Source organism: Dromiciops gliroides, chromosome 5 (assembly GCF_019393635.1).
Source record: "Dromiciops gliroides isolate mDroGli1 chromosome 5, mDroGli1.pri, whole genome shotgun sequence".
NCBI lineage: Eukaryota > Metazoa > Chordata > Mammalia > Microbiotheria > Microbiotheriidae > Dromiciops > Dromiciops gliroides.
The window spans coordinates 21981694-22001744 of NC_057865.1; the positions used below are offsets into that span (position 1 = coordinate 21981694).

The 20051-nt window shown below is 49.2% G+C and overlaps 1 protein-coding gene across 1 annotated transcript in view; it reads left to right on the forward strand.

Annotated features, from left to right (window-relative positions):
* Positions 1–20051, forward strand: part of TRIM71 (tripartite motif containing 71) — a 79642-nt gene that overhangs the window by 50848 nt on the left and 8743 nt on the right. Inside the window, 1 exon segment of the mRNA XM_043968288.1 lies at positions 17734–17901. Within this exon segment, the coding sequence (XP_043824223.1) occupies positions 17734–17901 (168 nt within the window).

Sequence of the window (20051 nt, forward strand, 5' to 3'; positions counted from 1 at the left end):
CATCCCCTCTCTGACTCCTAGCTCTGTGACTTTGGGCAAGACGCGTAAGGTTTCTGCAGCCCAGTTTCAGCTGTAAAACAGGGACACTGCTGCTACCATTGCTTAATTCCCTGCGAGTAGTGAGGAAAGCACTTTGGGAGACCGGGAAGATTATACACAACCTAAGCTCATCTCAAAAAGACTCAGATTTGCAAGTGAGCCAGAGGCTGGTGTAAGGCTTATTGCCGGGGGCTGAAAAATGAGGTAAATAAAGTATAAGTGCTTATGAGCCTGGAAAAAAGGGGAGGCTGGAATGAGGGGTGACAGGTGATGGACAAGTGGTGCTACACTGTACCCAGGGGAGGCGAGGCCCACAGCTATGACCTTGTGGTGGACTGGAATGATCGGGGTGGGGTGGGAGGGTTAATAGCTAATAATAACAGCAAACATAGCCAGACACTGTGTTGAGAGCGTTGTAATTACCTCATTCGATCCTTACAACAACCCTAATATCTCCATTTCACAGATGAGGAAACTGAGGCAGACAGATCTATGGCAATGACTTGCCAAGGGTCACACAGCTACTAAGCATTTAACCTACTTTTAAATACCTCTTGAGACCCCAGATGTGAGTATACCATGCAACTTCTCACTCGGGGTCAAGGCGAGCCCGTCAGCTTTATTTCTCACTGCTTCTAATCAAACCGTGGAAATCTAGACCATCCATCAAAACCAGGCCCCCCTTTACCTGTGTGGCCTTAGGCAAGTCATGTAACCTTTTCTGGCCTCAGTTTCCACACCTGTAAAACAAGATGCTGAAACTAAACAGCCCCCCTGGGATCCCAGAGCCCTAGCTCTGTGACCTCACACCCAAAAGGAATCCCCATTCTTTTTTGTTTGTTTATTTGTTTGGGTTTTTTTGAGGCAGTTGGGGTTAAGTGACTTGCCCAGGGTCACACAGCTAGTAAGTGTCAAGTGTCTGAGGCCGGATTTGAACTCAGGTCCTCCTGACTCCAGGGCCGGTGGTCTATCTACTGCGCCACCTAGCTGCCCCAGGAATTCCCATTCTTAACATCCATCTAAAAACATTATTATGAAGAGGGGTCCAGGACACTAAGATGGGGACTCAAGGTCTGCTTCTCTCTCTTGTTTCCCTAAATTAGCATACCCTTCAAGGTCAGCTCAGGCCTCTTACCTCCATGAACCCCAAGAGAACTTCAGGCCAGCTAGATCTTTCATTCTTTGTGTGTGCCAAGGTGCCTAGCATACTGGACTTGCAGTCAGGAGATCTGAGTTCAAATCTTGCTTTAGACACTCAGCTAGGACCCTGGGCAGGTCACTTCATGTCAGCCTTAGTGTCCCCCTCTGTAAAATATGAACATCAGCGCCCTCCTCACAAGGGTTCCGTGAAGTTCAGACAAAATACTGGATACCAAGTGCTTTGTTTAATTAACACGGTATAAATGTGAACTACATCCCTAATCTACTCTGCATCATTGAGTATTCAAAGACTTGTGTTCAGATCTCACCCTTGCTGCTTACTCTCTGTGGGGCCCCTCTCTCTTTTGGACTCAAGCTCCTTCAGACTCTTGGGATCCTAGGGGTCTGTTAAAATGGCTTTGTCTGGCATTCAGTGCCCTCGTCAGTAGCATTTTGAGGCAAACTTGTTATGAGGGACCAGACCTTAATCGCCAAAACTAAAGGAAAAGCCTTTCCCCCTAGTCCTCACCCTTTGTAGCTGTTGACACTGTCGCTCCCCTTCTTCTTGACCCCCCCTTCTCTTGAGACATCTGGGCCCCCACTATCTTGTGGCTCTCCTCCTACCTCTCTGGATGCCCCCTCTCCACCTTCTTTGCTGTATCCTCATCCAGACCATGGCCCCTCCAGCTGGGTTCTCTTCCTCGGGGGTCTGCCCAGGGCCCTCTTTTCGTCCTCCAGACTCTTTTCCCATGGTGGATCTCATCAGCTCCCATGAGTTCAATGATCATCTCTGCTAATGGTCTCAGATTGACTTTTTTTTTCTTTTCTTAATTTAATTTAATTTAATTTAATTTATTTCTTTATTTTTGCGGGGCAATTGGGGTTAAGTGACTTGCCCAGGGTCACACAGCTAGTGTCTAGTGTCCGAGGCCAGATTTGAACTCAGGTCCTCCTGAATCCAGGGCTGGTGCTTTATCTATTGCTCCACCTAGCTGCCCCCTTCAGATCAACTTTAACTGGCCTTAACCTAGAACTCACAATTCCAAAGACTTGTTAGATTTTAATTTCAAATTCGATGTCCCATGGACATCCCCCATTAAACCACTTATACTCAGGATGCCCCAAACTGACCCCCCCCCCATTAGTGTCCCTCCCTGTGACTGCTGTGGGCACTCACTGACCAGTGGTCTCCAGGTCTCCCCACCCCCATCCCCCTTGGTTGTGATCCTTCCCTTCTCAAGTTAGTTTGTATTTGTATTTACTGGGAGTTCGATGGGCTGTAATCCTCTGGGGAGTGGAAACTCCCTGAGGGCAATAGACTCTTCTTCATCCCCTTAGAGGTCTGGGTTTGGGGCGGGGGACAGCTTAGATTGGGGGAATTCTGCCTCTTCACATCCAGGCCCTTCCCAAAGGCTTAGTACAGTTAGAAGCTTCAAATGACCTTATCTGCAGAGTAGGGCTGCTCCCCCTAGTAGGTGGTTTTTGTTGTATTTTCTCTTCAGAATTTAAAACCCCCAAAGAAATCTCCATATGCCAAAGAGAAAGTGGAGGAGGCCTGTACACTGGGCCTGCCCCTACCAGGACTGGGCTTGGCTTTGGAGCTAACAGGGCTAACCTGGGGTCCAGGAACTTCATTGAAAAAATGTTCGGATGACCGTATTTTAATAGAATTGGCTTCTTTCTCCATCCTCTCTATGTTCTGCACTAAGAATTAGGATTCTGGAAAGGGGTCCAGGACACAAATGCCAGTCTGTGCCAGGGAGCATTTCTTCGCCCCAGGACCCATGCCTGAGCCCATGGGGCAGCTGCCGCCGCCATATTTGTTGCCCTCCTAGGGGATCAGCTTCATTTTATTTTCGCACTTAGCTGCCAGCTGGGGGGGGGCAGGCTTGTTTTTTAAGAAGGGAAGGGAGCCCCCCCCTGGTTAATTAGCATTTCAAAGGTCTGTTGCCCATCCTCCCCCTGCTGCTGCCTGGCCCTTATCTGGGTAGGTGCAGTTTTGTCTCCTGGTCCCCTGGAGGGGGTCCATTTCCTGTACTTTGTCTCCTAGTCCCTTCTTCAATCTTCCCCCCCCCCCCTCCCGCCCCAGCCTCTGGGAAGAGAGTTTATCTTCCTGCTGCTCCTGTGCCCCATTAAGAATAACAGCCCAGTTTTCTTTATCTGAGGTTTTGCAAGTGTAAAAGCTCCTTTACATAGGTGGTGGAATGAACACCAGGCAGGAAGATCCGAGAATGCTGCCCAGCTTTGTGACCCATGGATTAGAAGAGGGCAGAGGCAGTTGGGTCTCGGGGAGTGTCCTACCCCACTGTAGTTAGGTAAGGTCCAAGGCGGCCAATACCACCAGCTTTAATCTTTGTTCGATTCTCCATTGCCTGGTGGGGGTTAGGCGCCATTAGCTTCATTTCACAGATAAGGAACCTGGCCTCCACAGAGGCTGAGACATGTCCAGGATCACACAGCCTGCGAGTGAATGTCCACGGTGCTCTTCCCACCAAGGCACAGCCCTCACCCAGCCTGCAGGAGGCCTCTGATGATCCTCCTTGGGTCTGAGGATGGGAACCACCTCCGTATGTCCGGTGTCCCTTCCCCCAGTGCTTGTTCTTCCCCCGGTAGTGCTGCTCCCCCCCCTTATCTCCTCTCCCTCCTGCTCCCTCCTTCCCCACCCCTGTCAGGTGCCCTGGCCTGGACTTGTAGGCTTCACTACCATAATTACCCCCCTTGCAGCCCTCACTTGCCTGCCCCACTAGGTCAGTCCTGTGCTCCCCCTGTCTAGATGCCCCTGGGCTGGGGGCTGCCAGGAAGGTTGAGCAAAAGCTGCCTTCACACCTGGGGCCAGGGTCCCTCAGCTACTTCCCTATGACTACTCCCAGCAGGAGCAGCAGCTTGCCCACCCTCCCTCCCTTACCCTCCAGGGCTGCCACTTTCCTCTTTGCAGCTTGTTGCGTTCCATTTCCTCGGCTCTCTCTCTATTCCTGGATAGTTTTCCCGGATCTGCTCGCTTCAAAAAACACATTTCAAAGCTGGCTCAGGAAGTGGGAGGGCTGGGATTGTGCTGCCCAGACCTTCATTAGCATTTGTGAGAAGTGTGTCAGAAATGACCCTCCTCAGAGAAGGGGAGTTCAGTTAATCTGCAGGGAGAGGCAGAAACCCTTCGATTTGAATTAACTGGTACCAGGGGCTAGTGTAGCCAAAGGGAAGGGATTTCGAAATTTAAATATTTGGTTTGCTTTTTAACCAGCTGGATTTCCACTAGTCATGTCTGGTGAGTTTGGAGGATGAATCCCCCTCCAAAAAATGAAGGGCCCCTGGGTTCAGTGGGTATGAGAGGCAAGTCTGAGGAGAACCATATTCACACTCAGAGTTTTGCTGTGTTTAAGTGGCTTGATTTAGCTGATGGGAAACAACCCAAACTTGGTGGTCTTGGTCCAGCCCATGAATGAACTGCTCTAGCCTGGGCAGATACTGGGCATGTGCCAGGACAGTGAACATTCTTCCTTAGAAACATCTTTGAGGGGCTCCTGGGAAGGCCATCCATCACCCTCTGGAATGTCTCTGTTATCAGTCCGCCAGTCAGCTGACTAGGTCATAGATTTAGGGCAAGGGGTCCTAACTTTCAGGCCATCAACTCCAACCCGGTTCCTTCCATAGCTGGAGAAACTGAGATCCACAGGCACAGAGTGATTTTGCCCTATCTTAAGGGCATCTAGGTGGTGCACTAGGTAGAGGGCTAGGCCTGGAGGCAGGAAGACTCATCTTTATGAGTTCAGACCTAATTGGGTCCCAGACACTTATTAGCTTGTGTGACCTTGGGCAAGTCACTTCCCCCCATTTTGCCTCAGTTTCCTTATCTGTAAAATGAGCTGGAGAAGGAAATGACAAAACCATTCCAGTATCTCTGTCAGGAAAATCCCAAATGGAGAAAGACTGAATGAAAGAAAAAGTGTCACTACTCCCACAGTAATCGATCAGATAGGAATTTGGGGTGCTTCCATGACATTAACTAGCATTATCAGTTCTTCCGACAGCCTCCCTTCCATTGAACAGTCAGTCAACAAGTATTTATTAAGCCTTTCCTACTCGCTGGGGAGACAAAAGCAAAACATATTAACAGCTTCCATTGTATGAATTACACGTTTTAAAAAAATCTCATCTGGTGATTTTGTTCTTTTGTTGTTCTCTAACAAGAAATGAGTAGGAAATTCAACAATTGTTTGGGTGGGTTAGAAGGTGCAGCCTGGCCCCCCACTCTGGGGCACTGGGGACGATGGTGGAGGGGGTCCTTGGATTCCACTGGGCCACATCCACCTGCCCATCCGCCCTCATCACTCACGGCTGGTTCACACAGGCAGCTGAAAATCACACTGGCTACTTAGCACTTTCAAATGCACAATGTTCCCCACTGTTTGAAGAAGAGGAGTACTAAGTTACACGGCCCACCTACAAAGTTTCAGGGCAGCTCTTTGGAGGAGAGCCCCCCACAAGGAGCAGGAAAACACAGAGGAGATTGGATTCCTATCTCGTTCTTGGAGTCAGCCAGAGACAAAGGGGGGCCTGTGCATCCGGGAGGGAACCTCTTTTTTATGTCTTTTGAAATCTAGACTTTTACAGGGATGGTGATTGCAGTCTTAGGACAAATTTTTCCTTATTTGCCCCCTGGAAAATGCATGGAGCCCTTGTTAGGACCAGAAAGGTCAGATCTGGGCCTGAGGAACAGCTGGGAAACCAGTGATCCCTTACTGCTTTGAATGACCTTTGACTTTGTACTGGGCTGGCGCTTGGGCCCCAGATTTTAATTTTCTCAAAGAATTGTCCAAGGGAAGTCCTGTTGGGTGCTGGGCCAAGGAGCTACCTGGATGCAGCATAAGGCAAGAGAAATTCAACCTGATGGGACCGCCTTGGGGAAACTCATGGAGTATTTAATCCTTGTGGATTTTAATTATGAAGAACAGATGATGTGTGTTCTTCCAGGGCCACACTGGCCTCCATCCTCAGAAACACCCCTCTTAGGCAGGTCCTTCCAGGCCGTGGGGCACTGAGCCTTGGCGTTGCTTGATTTTACTATCACTATGTAATTTGTGTACCTGAGGAGAAGCTAAACTTCTTGGGGGCCAGCCGTCTGTTTTTTGTTGCTCTGACCCCAGCACTTGTATACCCTGGGCACTTAATAAATGCTCATTCACTTGAATTGAGTATTGTTGAGAAATTGAGGTCAGCCAGTAGAGCAGCTCTTGCCCTCAGTTCTTGGGGAAGAGGGGGACAGGCTCCTGGAGGGGAGTCAGTCTTTGGATGATGCGACACCCCAAGCCGTCATCGGCTACGGGAAGTTCCAATACACAGGGGGACTATTGCCTTTTACACCACCCCTTTCTCCCCCCACCCCAAGTATGCTAGTTTTTGCTTTATTTCTCATGACATCTCCCCAAACCCTAATACCTTGAAGTTGTTTCTTTTCCATAAAACTGGGGTTTTAGATTCAGAGATGCTTTGGCTAAGCCGTCAGCTGTCAGGGACCAGTAACCTGGCCTCTTGGGAGCAAGTTTATCAAAGCCCCATTGGGACTGACCCATGGTCCCCAGCTCTTTTTTTGGGCTGTTCTTTCTATGATAATAGCAGACATTTATAGAGTGCCTACTATGTATGTGCAAGGCACTGTGCTAACTGCTTTACAAATTTCTCAAATGATCCTTGCAACAACCTTGGGAGATGCTATTATTAGTCCCATTTTATAGTTGAGGTAGACAGGCTTAGTGACTTATCCAGGTCCCTACAACTAAGAAGTGTCTGGGCCTGGAATTGAACTCAGATCTTTGTGACTCCAGGCTAGCACTCTTATCTAACCACCCCACACTCTCCCTTCCTTCTGGTTGGTATTGGATTTAACTGGTTCTCACTGGGAAAACTGGTATTTTTAGGAGTCACCTACTTCCATGGGTAGTGTTAGGTGATAGAGAGAACAGTGCATTTGGAACCTTTCGGCTTGGACTTGGGTTCAAATGCAGTTTCAGATCCTATTTGCTGTCTTGGGTACCATGTTGTGCTGTTGACTGATTGAGCTTGTGGTCTACTATAACCTCCCCATTGTTTCTAGTAGACTCCTTTGGCCATGCCTCCTGATCTCATGCTTGAGGGATTGGGTTTTGGAGCCCAAGCCTGGTCTGGCAGGGCTCATTAGCCAGCCCTCCCAGCCTGGTGTGATTTATAGCTTTCATAAGCACAGCATCTGTCCTGTTTTCTAAATAACTAATAAAATAACATTTAGCAGCAGAGGGCCCAGGATGGGCCCCTGGGGAGTCAGGCTGACACCACCCCATTCATAACTCATTTAGGGCTGGCCATTGGACCAGTCTCAGATCCCAAATACTGTCATCTAAGCCTCATCAGCTCTTCATCTTTCCTCAAGAATGTTGTTCAGTCATGTCCAGCACTTCACGACCCATTTGGAGTTTTCTTGGCAAAGATACTGGAGTGCTTTGCATGTCCTTCCGCTCATTTTACAGATGAGGAAACTGAGGCACTCGGGGTGAAGGGATTTCTCCAGGGTCACACCGCTAATGTCTGAAGTTGGATTTGAATTCAGGTCTTCCTGACTCCACTTCCCATGCTCTGTCCCCATGTACGGTCTTCTCCAAGGCTTGTTTCCAAACTCTGGGAGATGCCACAGCATTCCTGTCCTTTTGTTCTCCCTCGGCAGGGCATCTTGTTTTAGGGACGCCTTGAGGTCCCTTTCAAGCTGACGTTTCAGGTTTCTGGCTCTTGCAAGGTTTCATGGCTATCTGCTGGAGAGGTTGGGCATGGTCTGTCTGGTCTTAATTCCTAGAGGAGAGCTCCTTTTATTACCACACCGGGAATGACCGAAAGAAAACACATTTGTTCATTCTTTGGGGTGTGCTAAGCCCCAGGGATAGGAGCACAAAACCGAGGACAGGCCTTGGCTCCCAGAAGCTTTATGTTCTGATAGTGGAAGACCACCCACTGGGGAATGGCCACTAGGGCCTGGAAAGTCCCAGGATGTAGGGAGGCGCCACAGGGACATAGAACTGTACCTTCTTCCCCTCCCCCCGCCCCAATCCAGCCCCGAGAGCAGCATGATCATGATCCACAGCTGTTGGTTTCTCAGGGAACTTATTTCAGTTGGGGAGAATAAGACAAAGATACAGGAAAGAATTATTGAGAAATGCAAGTCAACTTCTTGATGCTAAATAAGAGAGGAGGGGTAAGGTCATTAAGGTGGCTGAATGTTTGGGAGGAAGAGGAAGACCTTGGGGTTGAGCCTACAAGTTTCATTTCATTCAATGTGGTAGGAGATAGGGAGCTTGGATAGGCCTTTGTACGCTCATATTTTTGGATTGGGGGTGGGGCATGTCGGGAAGGAGGAAAAGAAAGTCTACTTCGTCTGATGCACCCTAGCTGTGTGGCCATGGGTGAGTCATGTTAAGCCATCCATCAAATGGGACTAATCATGCCAGTGGTAGCTTCCACCTGAGGCTGTTGGGAGACTCAAGTGCAATTCTAGCTAGGTTTTTGTGCACCCTAAAGGGGAGCCAGGTTATTGTTAAAAGATAATGCCATTATTTGGGCTAAAGCCTTCTTGGGGCAGGGCTCTAGTCCAGGGGTTCTTCCCCGCCTCCCCCCCCCCCCCCAGGCTAATGAGGGTTAAGTGACTTGCCCAGGGTCACACAGGATCAAATGTCTGAGGACGGATTTGAACTCCTGAATCTAGGGCCGGTGATCTATCCACTGTGCCACCTAGCTGCCCCGCTAGTCCAGGGGTTCTTAAGCTGTGGCTCCTAAATTTTTTTTTTTAATTTTGATCATTATAGATGTATTTGATTATACTTGTTTTCCTTTGTAATTCTCTGCATTTGATTTTGTGCATTTAAAATGAGAAGGGTGGTAATGGCTTTTTTTCCCACTTGATTTGGCATTTGTTGATCAGCCTTTGTCCTCCCCGCACCTTTCCTGTTCTGGTCTAATGTATAAGTCTACTACCCCCCCCCCCCCCCCTTTCTATCATCTACATCTGGAAAAAATCCCCTGACCTGAAATTAGTGTAATTAAATAAGCAGGTCCCACAGGAAGATCCATTGGCTTGGCCTGAGCAGGCCTCCCTGCCTCCAACCTCCCCCCCCACCCCAACATTCCCCTCTGCTTCCCTCTTCACCATCTCCTAACCTTAGCTAGGCTCCTTGGTTCCCTTTCTCTGCAGCCAACATCTGGCTTCATTTTGGGTGCCCCTCCCCAGCCTTGGGGTGTTACTGGGATTATCATTGCCATCTCCCACGTTGGGACAAGTCTTTCCCCAGCTCTAGTGTGAGGGCATTGAAGGCAGGCGGCCCCCCCCCACATCCCTCTTTATAAACCTTGGGGCTCCTTTGGGCACTTTCCTTACCTCAGCTGCCAAGTTGGCTGCCAACTTCTCCCCAGTGAAGAGCATTTGGCCCTGGGTATGGTAGTGATGCCCAGTCTGGAGAATCCCAATGACCTTTGCCTCATCTAGACTCGGTCTCTCCTCAGCTTCTAGCTGGCCAAATAGTGCTTACCTTTTTGGGGTCTTGTTTGTATGAAGTCAGGGGCATGGGTATCAACCTCAGAGAAAAGAGGGCCACTGATTGTGCTAGATGGTGCCCCGTGGACTGCTTAGTGACTTATATTTACAGTGTCATGTTGTCTCTGTCTTGTTGTATTTTTATTTATCTTATTAAATATTTTCCAATTCATCTGGTTCTGCAGCACAGGGAGTGGGGTGTATGTGTGTGTGGGGGCTGTGTGTTTGGCACCTCTGGTTTAGGGCACCCCCCAGAACACAGTAGGCCCATCACAAATGCTACTGGACTGGACGGGACCAGATCACCATCAGTAGCAGTAGGACAGGGTGGTCAGAGTTAGTCACTCATCGCTCATTTATCAAGCACCAAGGACAGTGTGGCTGACACCTTGGACAAAGAGCAGTCATCCCTCCCTAACCTGTCCTGGAGAGCCAAGATAGTGACTGTATATTTTATAGGGAGAATGGGGGAAGGGAAAGAAACAACTATGTATTAAGCACCTACTGTGTGCTTAAGGGCTTTATAAATATTTGTTTAGAAAAAGCCTGGATTCCTGAGCTTTTAACACCTTCCTTTGATTCCATTAATCAGTCAGTTAGCATTTGTTCAGCTCCTGTTGTGGGCTGGGTGTTGGGTTGTAATTGGAAGGGATGCAGAGCAAAAACCCTTGAAAACAGCCCCTGCTCTCAAGGAGTTTATCTTTTGTGGAAAACAACAAGTATTCCAAAATAAATCTGAAGTCATTTTTGGGGGAGTGAGGGTGAGTCAGGAAAGTCCTCTTGTAGGAAGTGTTACTTGTTCTAAGCTACGGAGGGGAGGAGGGAGAGTGTTACAGCTGGTGGGTGGAAGTGGGGCACAGCTTGTGCAAAGGCCTGGAGAATGGAGATGTGTGTGAGGAACAGACTGGCCTGTGGAGTCAGGCTATGAGGGGCTAAGAGAGGAGGCTAGATTGAATCCTCCAGGCTCCAGGAGCCATTGGAGTGTTTGTTTCTCATCGGGTTCTTTATTTTAACCTCCTAACACCTTGTGAAGTAGATCATTACTACAGGCATCATCACTTCCATTTTACAGACTAGATAACTGAGGCTCAGAGGTGACACACCCATGGACATGCAGACAGTAAATGCAGTATTGGGAATAGAACTCAGGTGGTCCTGTCTTCAAGGCCAGCGGTGCCCGCTCTGCCCCACACTGAGGGAGCAGGTGTCTCTGCCTGGGCGGCCAGGTACAAGTGGGTGTGGCCACGGGGAATGTGCCGTAGTATAGGATTTGAAGTTTTGTGGCCACTTTCTTGTAAGTCACCTAGCATTTATCAGAAGCATTTGCAAATGGCTTCTGGGGCCAACTAATGAGACCACTGTGGAAGCCAGAAATGTCCCTGCCCTACTGGAGTTTATAGTCTAAGGGACCACACCCACAGCAGAGTCCTAATGAGCTACTGACTCATGGTGGGGTGGGGGTAATGAGCCAGAGAAAGCCCAGAGGGATTAGTCAAGAGAGCCCCAGAAATAACCCCTCCTCCCCCCAGGGTCTGGGCTAGGGGAGAATGTTGTAGATTTTGGGGGGTGGCCACTACAGGACCTTCCAGCCCCACAGAGGCCACACACCCTTAATTTACCATTAAGTCCTTTAATTCCCAGCACCCTGCGTATTAATGAGAAGGATTAAGAGCCGGTGTGCTGTCTTCCTCAGGGAACATTTTTAAGTGAATGAATGTTGAGCTCCGTCTTCCTCAGCAGGGTGCTCTAGTGGATTTTGGAGTGAAAGGCCCCAAGTGCAAGTGCTGACTTTTTCTGTCTGCGTGACATGGGGCTCATCGCTGGCCCTCACTTTCCTCATCTGTAAAATGAGGATCAGCCGGAGAGCTAAGCAGCCTTCTTTCAGCTCTGAATGCTTAAGTTTCTGTTCCTCTCCGTGATTGGTTGCTCCCTAATCTGGGCTTCTTGGAGGGGAATGAAATCTGAAGAGGATCCATTTTCAGGGATTTCTCAGAAGTTCTTTAGTTCCTTTTGTTTAAGGGCTCAGTGGTTGGTCCATCTGCATCCATGGACAGTTCTTTCTTTTTAGAATAACATTTAATTCCACCCCTATTACATGTAAAAACAATTTTAACAGGTTTTTTTTCCCCCCAGGTATTGAGTTCCAAATTCTCTTCCCCCCATAGTAAGCAAACATTTTCACACTAGTCATTTTGTGGAAGAAAGGGGGGGGAGGTGCAGAGGGAGGGAGGAGAAGGAAGAGGAGGATGAGGAAGAGAGAAAGAGAGATTTGTAATTCAAACTCCATCAGTTCTTTTCATCATGAGTCCTTTGGGATTATTTTGGATCATTGTATTGCTGAGAATAGCTAAAGTCTTCATTCACACTTGATCATCATATAGTGTTGCTATTACTGTGTAGAGTGTTCTGGTTCTGCTCATTTCACCTTGTATCAGTTCATTTGAGTCTTTCCAGGTTTTTCTGAAATTATCCTGCTCATCATTTCTTATAGCACAATAGTATTCCAACAACTCATATACCACAATTTATTCAGTCATTCCCAATTGATGGGCATGACCTCCATTTCCACTTTTTAGTGGTAGTCCCCCCCAATAGTTTTGTACCTATAGGTCATTTTCTCCACAGACATTTATTTTATATCTCCTCCTCAGGGGGAGAGAGGGGGGGAGAGAGAGAGAGAGAGAGAGAGAGAGAGAGAGAGAGAGAGAGAGAGAGTGAGTGTGAGAGAGAGTGTGAGAGAGAGTGTGAGAGAGAGTGTGAGAGAGAGTGTGAGAGAGAGTGTGAGAGAGTATGTGAGAGAGTATGTGAGAGAGTGTGTGAGAGTGTGTGTGAGAGAGAGTGTGTGTGTGTGTGTGTCCTGGCAAAAAGATATCATGTCTATTTACAGGGTGTTTTTTTTGAGATTAATTTTGTCTTTACAAATACTCTTCAGTGGTCTCTACCTCTGATGAGACCAGTTAAGGCAGCCATCAATTTGAGAACTGAAGTTAATAACAGACACAAGCACTGATTTACTGCCACTTGATAAGACATTTTCATAACATGAGACCCATGTGGCGATGGAGGACACGGTGCATCCGTTTTCTGAATGAGCCTTCTTGCTAGGATTTATGAGTGAGCTCAGTGCATCCGGGACAGTGGAGCTGGTTTGGGGTCACATTTCCCCTGGAGAGGGAAGGGAAGGGAAGCCAGGCTGGGAACTGTGCTTGGCAATGTCTAGGGCAGAGCCTGTTCTTTGAAGGTTTTAAAACCAGTTTTTTTATTGGTGCTTTTTTGGATCACAGTTGTTTCCCCAGAAGCCCCTCTCTTTTGGTAACAGAAACCCTCACTCTGCCCGGCCCCTGTGCTCACCTCTGCTGAGCTGAGGGACACATCTTGTGTCATCAGTTTCTCTGAGATGAGTTGGATCATTGCAGTTAGATTAATAGTCTGGGAATCACCACAGCCCCCAGCCCTGCTTTCTTTGTTCCCATCATGTTACATGCGTCTTCCTGAATTTCTCAGAATTCCTGAGTCATCATGTTACTGAGCAGTAATATTGCCTTATGTTTCCATACTGTAGCTTGGTTGGTCATTCCCCAAACTGATGGGTTCTAGGTTTCTGTCACCACAGATAGTTCTCCTATAAATATTTGAGCCTACATGGGACCTTCCTGGCTATCCTAGGTTATATGCCTAGGATTTCTGGATCAAAGGCATCAAGAATTTCATCAATTTTCTAACAGAATTGAAATGGTTTTCCAGGCACTTGATTAGACTTGATTCCCAGCTCCACCAATAGGGTATTAGTGTGCTTGTTTTCCCATCAGCCCTCCAACATCGACTACTTCCGTCTTTTATCCTCTTTGTCACATTGTGATGTATGAGGCGAAGGACAAGTTGTTTGAGTTTGCGTTTTTCTTATTAGTGATTTGGAACAATCTCTCTCATGGCTAATGGTTTGTAATTCTGCTTTGCGAACCGTCCCTAAGTTTTGACCCCCCTTGGTGGCTGGAGCCCTTATTTCTGTTCATTTATTTACATCCCTTCAGAACGACCTCCCCATACAAAAAGTGCCCCCCTCCCCATACAAAGAGACCTTAGAGATGCCCTCTGCATTCCATAGTCTTTGTCTGTGGCTCTGTTTGGGGAAATTTGGGGAGCGGGAGAAAGGTGGGTGGGAGGATAAGCAAGGCAGGGAGGCCAGGAGTGGTGGCCATTGACCATGCGGGAATCGTCATTCACTCAGGTCAGAGTTTAACCCCAGCATCCATTCATCAGCTACCGGCTGATTGTTGCTGGATCCCCAGGGAAGGTTCCAAACATCTGCCCGGCCCCTACCTCCCTTTGAAAGTAGCCAGGACCCTTCCCCCTAAAAAAAGGGGGGAGCTGAAAGATACCCAGGAATTCCTGCTGTTGTCAGATGTTTTTACAGTGGGCTGGAGAGCCTTTCCTGAAGTCGTCGACTTTACGGCTTGTCCATCCGAGTTCTTGTTGCTGGAGCTGTGAAATGGGCACGGGCTTGAAATAGGGCCCCTGCCTCCTCCGAGCCTGCTCCTCTTGAGGAAGTTGGGTTTGTTTGCCTTTCTTAAAATGCGAGAGGCACACATGTTTACCTTGGGGGAGATTGTTTGTGGTCAGCTTTGAAAAAATGGCGGGGGGGGGGGGGGAGATTGGGGGACAAGGGAGAGTGTGATGGAGACTTTGGAGCCGCATGGGGAAGGACTTTCAGTGCTCATCACAAGGGCTTCTCTACAAGGGAAAGAAATTCTGTTTCCCATGGTCCCTCTCCTCCAATGGGCAAGTGTGGTATTTGGGGGAAGGGCAGGGGCATTGGAATCAGAGAGGCCCCCTCCAATCCATGCTCTGTCCATTACCTACTGAGTGACCCTGGGCCAGGTACTTCCTTGGGAGGGGGGGGGGTCAGTTTTCTTCTCTGTAAAAAGAGGAACCACAGTGGATAGAGCACTGGACCTGGAATCGGGAAGACCTGAGGACCCCTCTCCTCTCTGCCTCGGTTTTCATATCTGTAAACTGGGGATAATAAGGCCTGCTTCCCATGGTTGCCTTGAGGATGAGACTAGATGCTATTTATGAATTAATGTAAATGCTAGTTATTTGATTGTCATAGACACTGGTTTTCTTTGGTCTCTGTCTGATAGAGGGACTTGGTGAGATGTGCCAGGTCCCAATGGGTGAGAGCAGTGTATTCATATCCCACGTTGCCCCTAAGCCAGCAGCTTCAAGGAGGTGATTCTGTGGTTCAGGAAGAGGGGATAAGAAAAGATTTTTTTTTCCCCCTGGTGAAGCAGTCGGGGTTAAGTGACTTACCAGGGTCACCTAGCTAGTAGGTATCAGGTGTCTGAGGCCAGATTTGAACTCAGATCTGTGCCATCATGCTTCCCTGTGATTGCTTTCTTATTGAAGATTAAGCTTGATCAAAGGGTATGCACAGCTTTATAGCCCTTTGGGCATAATTCCAAATTGCTCTCCAGAATGAGTATTTTCTGCCCTAGCAGGGCAGAGTACGGCATCCTCCAAGGGGCGCTTGCTCCTTCCTTTCAGTGTCACGGGGAGTGAGGGGGCTCTGATGCATTACGGTTAAGGTGAGGGGCTCACTGTTCCAGGTCCCACATGACCCAGGGGCTTGGTGCTTTGATTTGAAAGATGCCATCTGTAAAATGATCTTTTCACTGCTTTTGGGACATGGGTCTCTGTGGGTCCCAATTCATGTGTAAAGCAAGGAGGTGGGGCCAGAGCAGGGGTCCCCAGGCTGGAATCTGTGAATTTGGGTTTCTCTCTCTCTCTCTTTTTTTTTTTGGTGGGACAATGAGGGTTAAATGACTTGCCCAGGGTCACACAGCTAGTAAGTGTCAAATGTCTGAGGCCAGATTTGAACTCAGGTCCTCCTGAATGCAGGGCTGGTGCTTTATCCACTGCGCCCCCTTAGCTGCCCATTTTTCTCTATTTTAACAGCTGCCTTTCCATAGAATTGGTTTGCTTTGTGACGCTGTGATTTGATGTCTTTAAAACTATTCTTCTGAGAAGGGGCCGGAGGAATCCGTGACCCCCAGAAGGTTCAGCAGCCCTGGGCTGGAGACTCCCTGAGGTGCCTTCTCCCTCTACCTCTGGGGACTTGGAAGAACAGTCATGGAATGAGGGCCCCACCACCTGGTGGCAGCATCCCCTTAAGAGCAGGGAACAGTTCTAAAAGGGAAGAATTCCTCTTGTGTCCGTCAGGCCAGGCAGGTACCACCTGAACCACCTTGTGCTGCCCTGGAAAGACCCCAGGGTTTGGAGCCCAGTGACCTGAGTCTGCTAGTCATGTGACCTTGGATAAGTCATGTACCCGTCGATTTCTCCATTTCTATAGGTGTATGGTGGATAGGCATAATTGTATGATTGTATGTTTTCAGAGTACTTCCTTGCACATACTGTTTGGTTTTCACACCAATCTTGTGAGGTAGACATGATTATTATCCCCACTTCACTGATGAGCTCAGAAGGTTGACATAAAGCCCAGGGAGGGGTGTCCTCTCAGAGTCTTTGCAGAACTTCATGTAAAGCATTGGAACTAGGAGAATATACCAATGCTAGCTTCTAGGATTATTTATTGGGTGGCTCAGTGGATAGAGCGCTGGAGTCAGGAAGATCTGAATTCAAATCTGGCCTCAGATACTCACTAGCTGTGTGACCCTGGGCAAATCAGTCCTGCCTGCCTCAGTTTCCTCATCTGTCAAATGAGCTGGAGAAGGACATAGCAAACCACTCCAGGATCTTTGCCAAGAAAACCTTAAATGGGGTCACAATGAGTGGGACTTGTCTGAAATGACTGAACAACAATTTTGTTTTCTCTTCGTTTTATATTTGATGGAATTGAGTTAGAAATAGCCTTGGGACTAGTTGGTATTGCAGTTGTAGGTTTAATGTTCTGCAGCCTCCTGCTTAGCTGGATAAAATGGGCAGTTTTTGTAACCAATAAAGGCGTTGAGGATGGGCGTTCATTCTTGGGGAGCCCCTCAGAGGCACCTGATGAAGGAGGGGGCCCATCCCGATGGTGGCTGCATTTTCTCAGCTTCCCTTCTCTGAATTCACGTTCTGTCCCAGGCACTTAGGACAGCAGCCTGACCTGGGAGAGGGTTGATTTCTGTCTATTTCAGTGGTTGAAGGCCCCAGGCCATTGGATGGGGGTGGCCTGTTCATGCACTGGATGTCCGTGAGTCCGAGGGAGCCCTAACCCCACTTAATAGACAACAGAATTGGGTATTGGGTGTTAGACTTTACCCAAAGGGGGCCTCCTTGTTAGCACAGTCGTCTCTAATCTCTGGCCAGTTAGTTGGATCCCCTTTTGGGGGGGTGGGTGTGGAATTCAGATAAGTCACCTATAAGTATTCTGTTTAGAGTCGAGCTGGGCATTGGCGAAGCTCCAGATGAGGCTCCCGCGGGCTTGCTCCCTTGGCTGGCTGCCCTCTGGGCTGCCTCGTGCCGCTCCCAGGCCTCCCTCAGTCTTGGACTTTGCTCTCCCCATACCAGATGGCAATGGTAAGCAGTGTGAAGGGTGATTGATGGCGGCTTTTACCCCAGCCTCCTGGCCGGCAACACAGCCTGTCCTTGACTGAAGCCGCCAACATCTGGTGCTAAAGTGAAGGCTCTTGTCTGACTCATGGATAGTCTCTGGTGTGGCAGGAGCCATAGTATTTCTGGGAGCCCCCGGCGCACCGCCCTCCCCTCCCACCCCAGCTGAGTGCCGTTTGTAGAGCAGGAAGCCTCATGAAATGGGAGGTGTTGGGAAGCTTGCGTTATTCTCCCCCATTTTACAGAGAGTGAAACTGAAGCTGAGAAGTTAGTGACTCTCCCAAGGTCACACATTCTTCATTTTGGAATCAAAACCCTTTATATCCAGGGCATCAAGGAGGGATGACTGAGAACATCCCTGAGCCATTGCCAAAGCTAGGCCGGTTCTTGGAGGTTCTGTTTGGGCTGCCCCATGGACGCCTCTCTCACAGCCTCTCCCCCATCTTGTCTCATAGGTGCTTCATTTCTACTGTGATACCTGTTCCGTTCCCATCTGCCGAGAGTGCACGATGGGGAGGCACGTCGGCCATAGCTTTATCTACCTCCAGGACGCCCTGCAAGACTCTCGAACCCTTACCATTCAGCTGCTGGCGGATGCTCAGCAAGGGCGTCAGGCCATCCAGGTAAGTCAGCAATGATGTTTGCTCTTGGGCTCCTGCCAGGTGACCCAAGCTCCAAATCCCATCCCCCCCTCCGGCGATCCAGCCCTTACGGAGGAGAGTCCCTGAACTTTCATGATTGCTGCTCCTGTCTTAGAGGAATCCAGCCAGGCTATTCAGGCTTGAGGCCAGAAGGAGTCGAGAGCTCAGCTTCGGCTGTGATGGGCTTCAGGTGATGTTCTGGATCTGTGATTTTGTTGGCTGTGCCTGGCACGTAGCTAGGTACTCCATGATAAAGGAGTTGCTAGGGGCACAAAAGGTATGTGACTTGCCTAGGGTCACACAGCTGGTAAATCTTCAAGGTTAAACTTGAACCCAGTTCCTTCCCCCAAGCCAGCTCTCTCCACCTCTATCTGGCTGCTAGCTCTGGGCCAAGACATTTGCTTTTAAAAGTTAGAGATAAGGGGCAGCTAGGTGGCACAGTGGATAGAGCACTGGGCCTGGATTCAGGAGGACCTGAGTTCAAATTCGACCTCGGACACTTAACAATTACTAGCTGTGTGACCCTACGCAAGTCACTTAACCCCAGTTGCCTCACCAGGAAAAAAAAAGTTAGAGATAAGATGCCAACTTAAGGGGGCTGGAGTCTTGCTCTCCCAACAAATGATTCCTAAGACATCTTAACTTTTCTCTAGTGTTTCTTTCATTTTCTTACTGCCTTTTCTTTGGGCCCAGCAGACCCACCCCCCAAGGGTGGCTTCCGCTGATGGCGGGTGTCACTTTCCTCTTTGGGGGCTCACCCCTCTTTAGTCAACAGCGTTTGTTATCAAGCACCTACTGTGTGCCAAGCAGGACGGGAAATGTCTGGGCTTTGGGGACTTGGGCCTTCCCTGAGCTTGGTGGCAGCCTCTCAATGCCGGCCTCCCTCCCCTGTATTGTTCTCTGGGCTCTCTTCCTGCCCTCCCGGTTGGAGGGCGAGGTGTGACATAGGGGGCAGAGGAAATCTGGGGGGTTGAGATCTCACCTTCCATACAAGTTGTCAGGGTTACTTACAGACAGATGGCTGAGTCCTGTCCCACCCATTGAAGTCCCTTGTTTCCAATTAAGCAGGATGGGCAGTGGATGCTCAGTTCATTCTCCACGGCAGATGTGGGCTGGCTTCTAACTGGAAAGACTTGAGCAAAGCCATTACTGCAGTTTTCCCCAAATGAAATGGGCTGATCCTTTTCCCTCCTCTGTGGCCAGGGCCCACAAGCTGGGGTGGGCAGGGGTGGGGCTTGCAGTGCCAAGTTCCCCAACGTGGATCTGAGTTCTTGGCTCCTCTGCTGGACGCCATGGGGGTATGCAGAAACATGTTGACGGCCTGGATGAGAGGCCTGGGGAGGAGCTGGGAGTGTGGCCCCCTGGGAAGGGGCCTTAGGAACATTCCCTCTCCCCCCCCCCCCCCCCCAGCAGCACCATCACATTCCCATGAAATCAGAGCCATCCTCTGCACCCTGCAAGCCTTGCCTTGGCTTGGGATATTTTTTCTAACCACCTTTGTTTCCTCTGGTCATCCTTTAATTTGCCCTGAAACTAGAAGGAGCCTTCTGGAGACACTGGCCTTCCTCTGCTTAGTCTTTACGCAGATACCGGCCTTGTAGGTGAGATCTGAGGCTCAGTAACTTGCCCAGGGTCTCCCAGCTTGAACCCAGCTCATGGAACAAGAAAAAGCTGCCCCCCCCACCCCGCCCCAATAAAGGGTTAGGGTCCCTTGATAGAGACTTCGATTTCGTTTCCCACTGACGGAACTGAGCTCTGGGCAGTGTCCATGTACCTGCAGAGCCTGGCCCCCAGAATGGCTTTTACTGGGGTCACTTCCCACTCTCCAGAATTGCCTTCTGAGCAATGGGCAGAAGCAGCTATTCCCTGGGTAAAGTTTTAGCAGAAGTCTTAGTGGAACTGATACTTTTTAAAAAAAGAAGGGAGATTCCTTGGAGATTTCAGGATGATAAATCTTGCCCTTGGAAGGTGATCGTTACAGGTCTTCGAAGCCCCTCTGAGAGACAGTGGTGTGATAGAGCACCAGCTGTGGAATCAGAAAGACCCGGGTTCAGGTGCTGCTTCTGACTCTTGGTAGCTGTGTGTCGGTCTCTGGGTGTGAGGATGGTGACTACTTTACCCACCTTGTTATG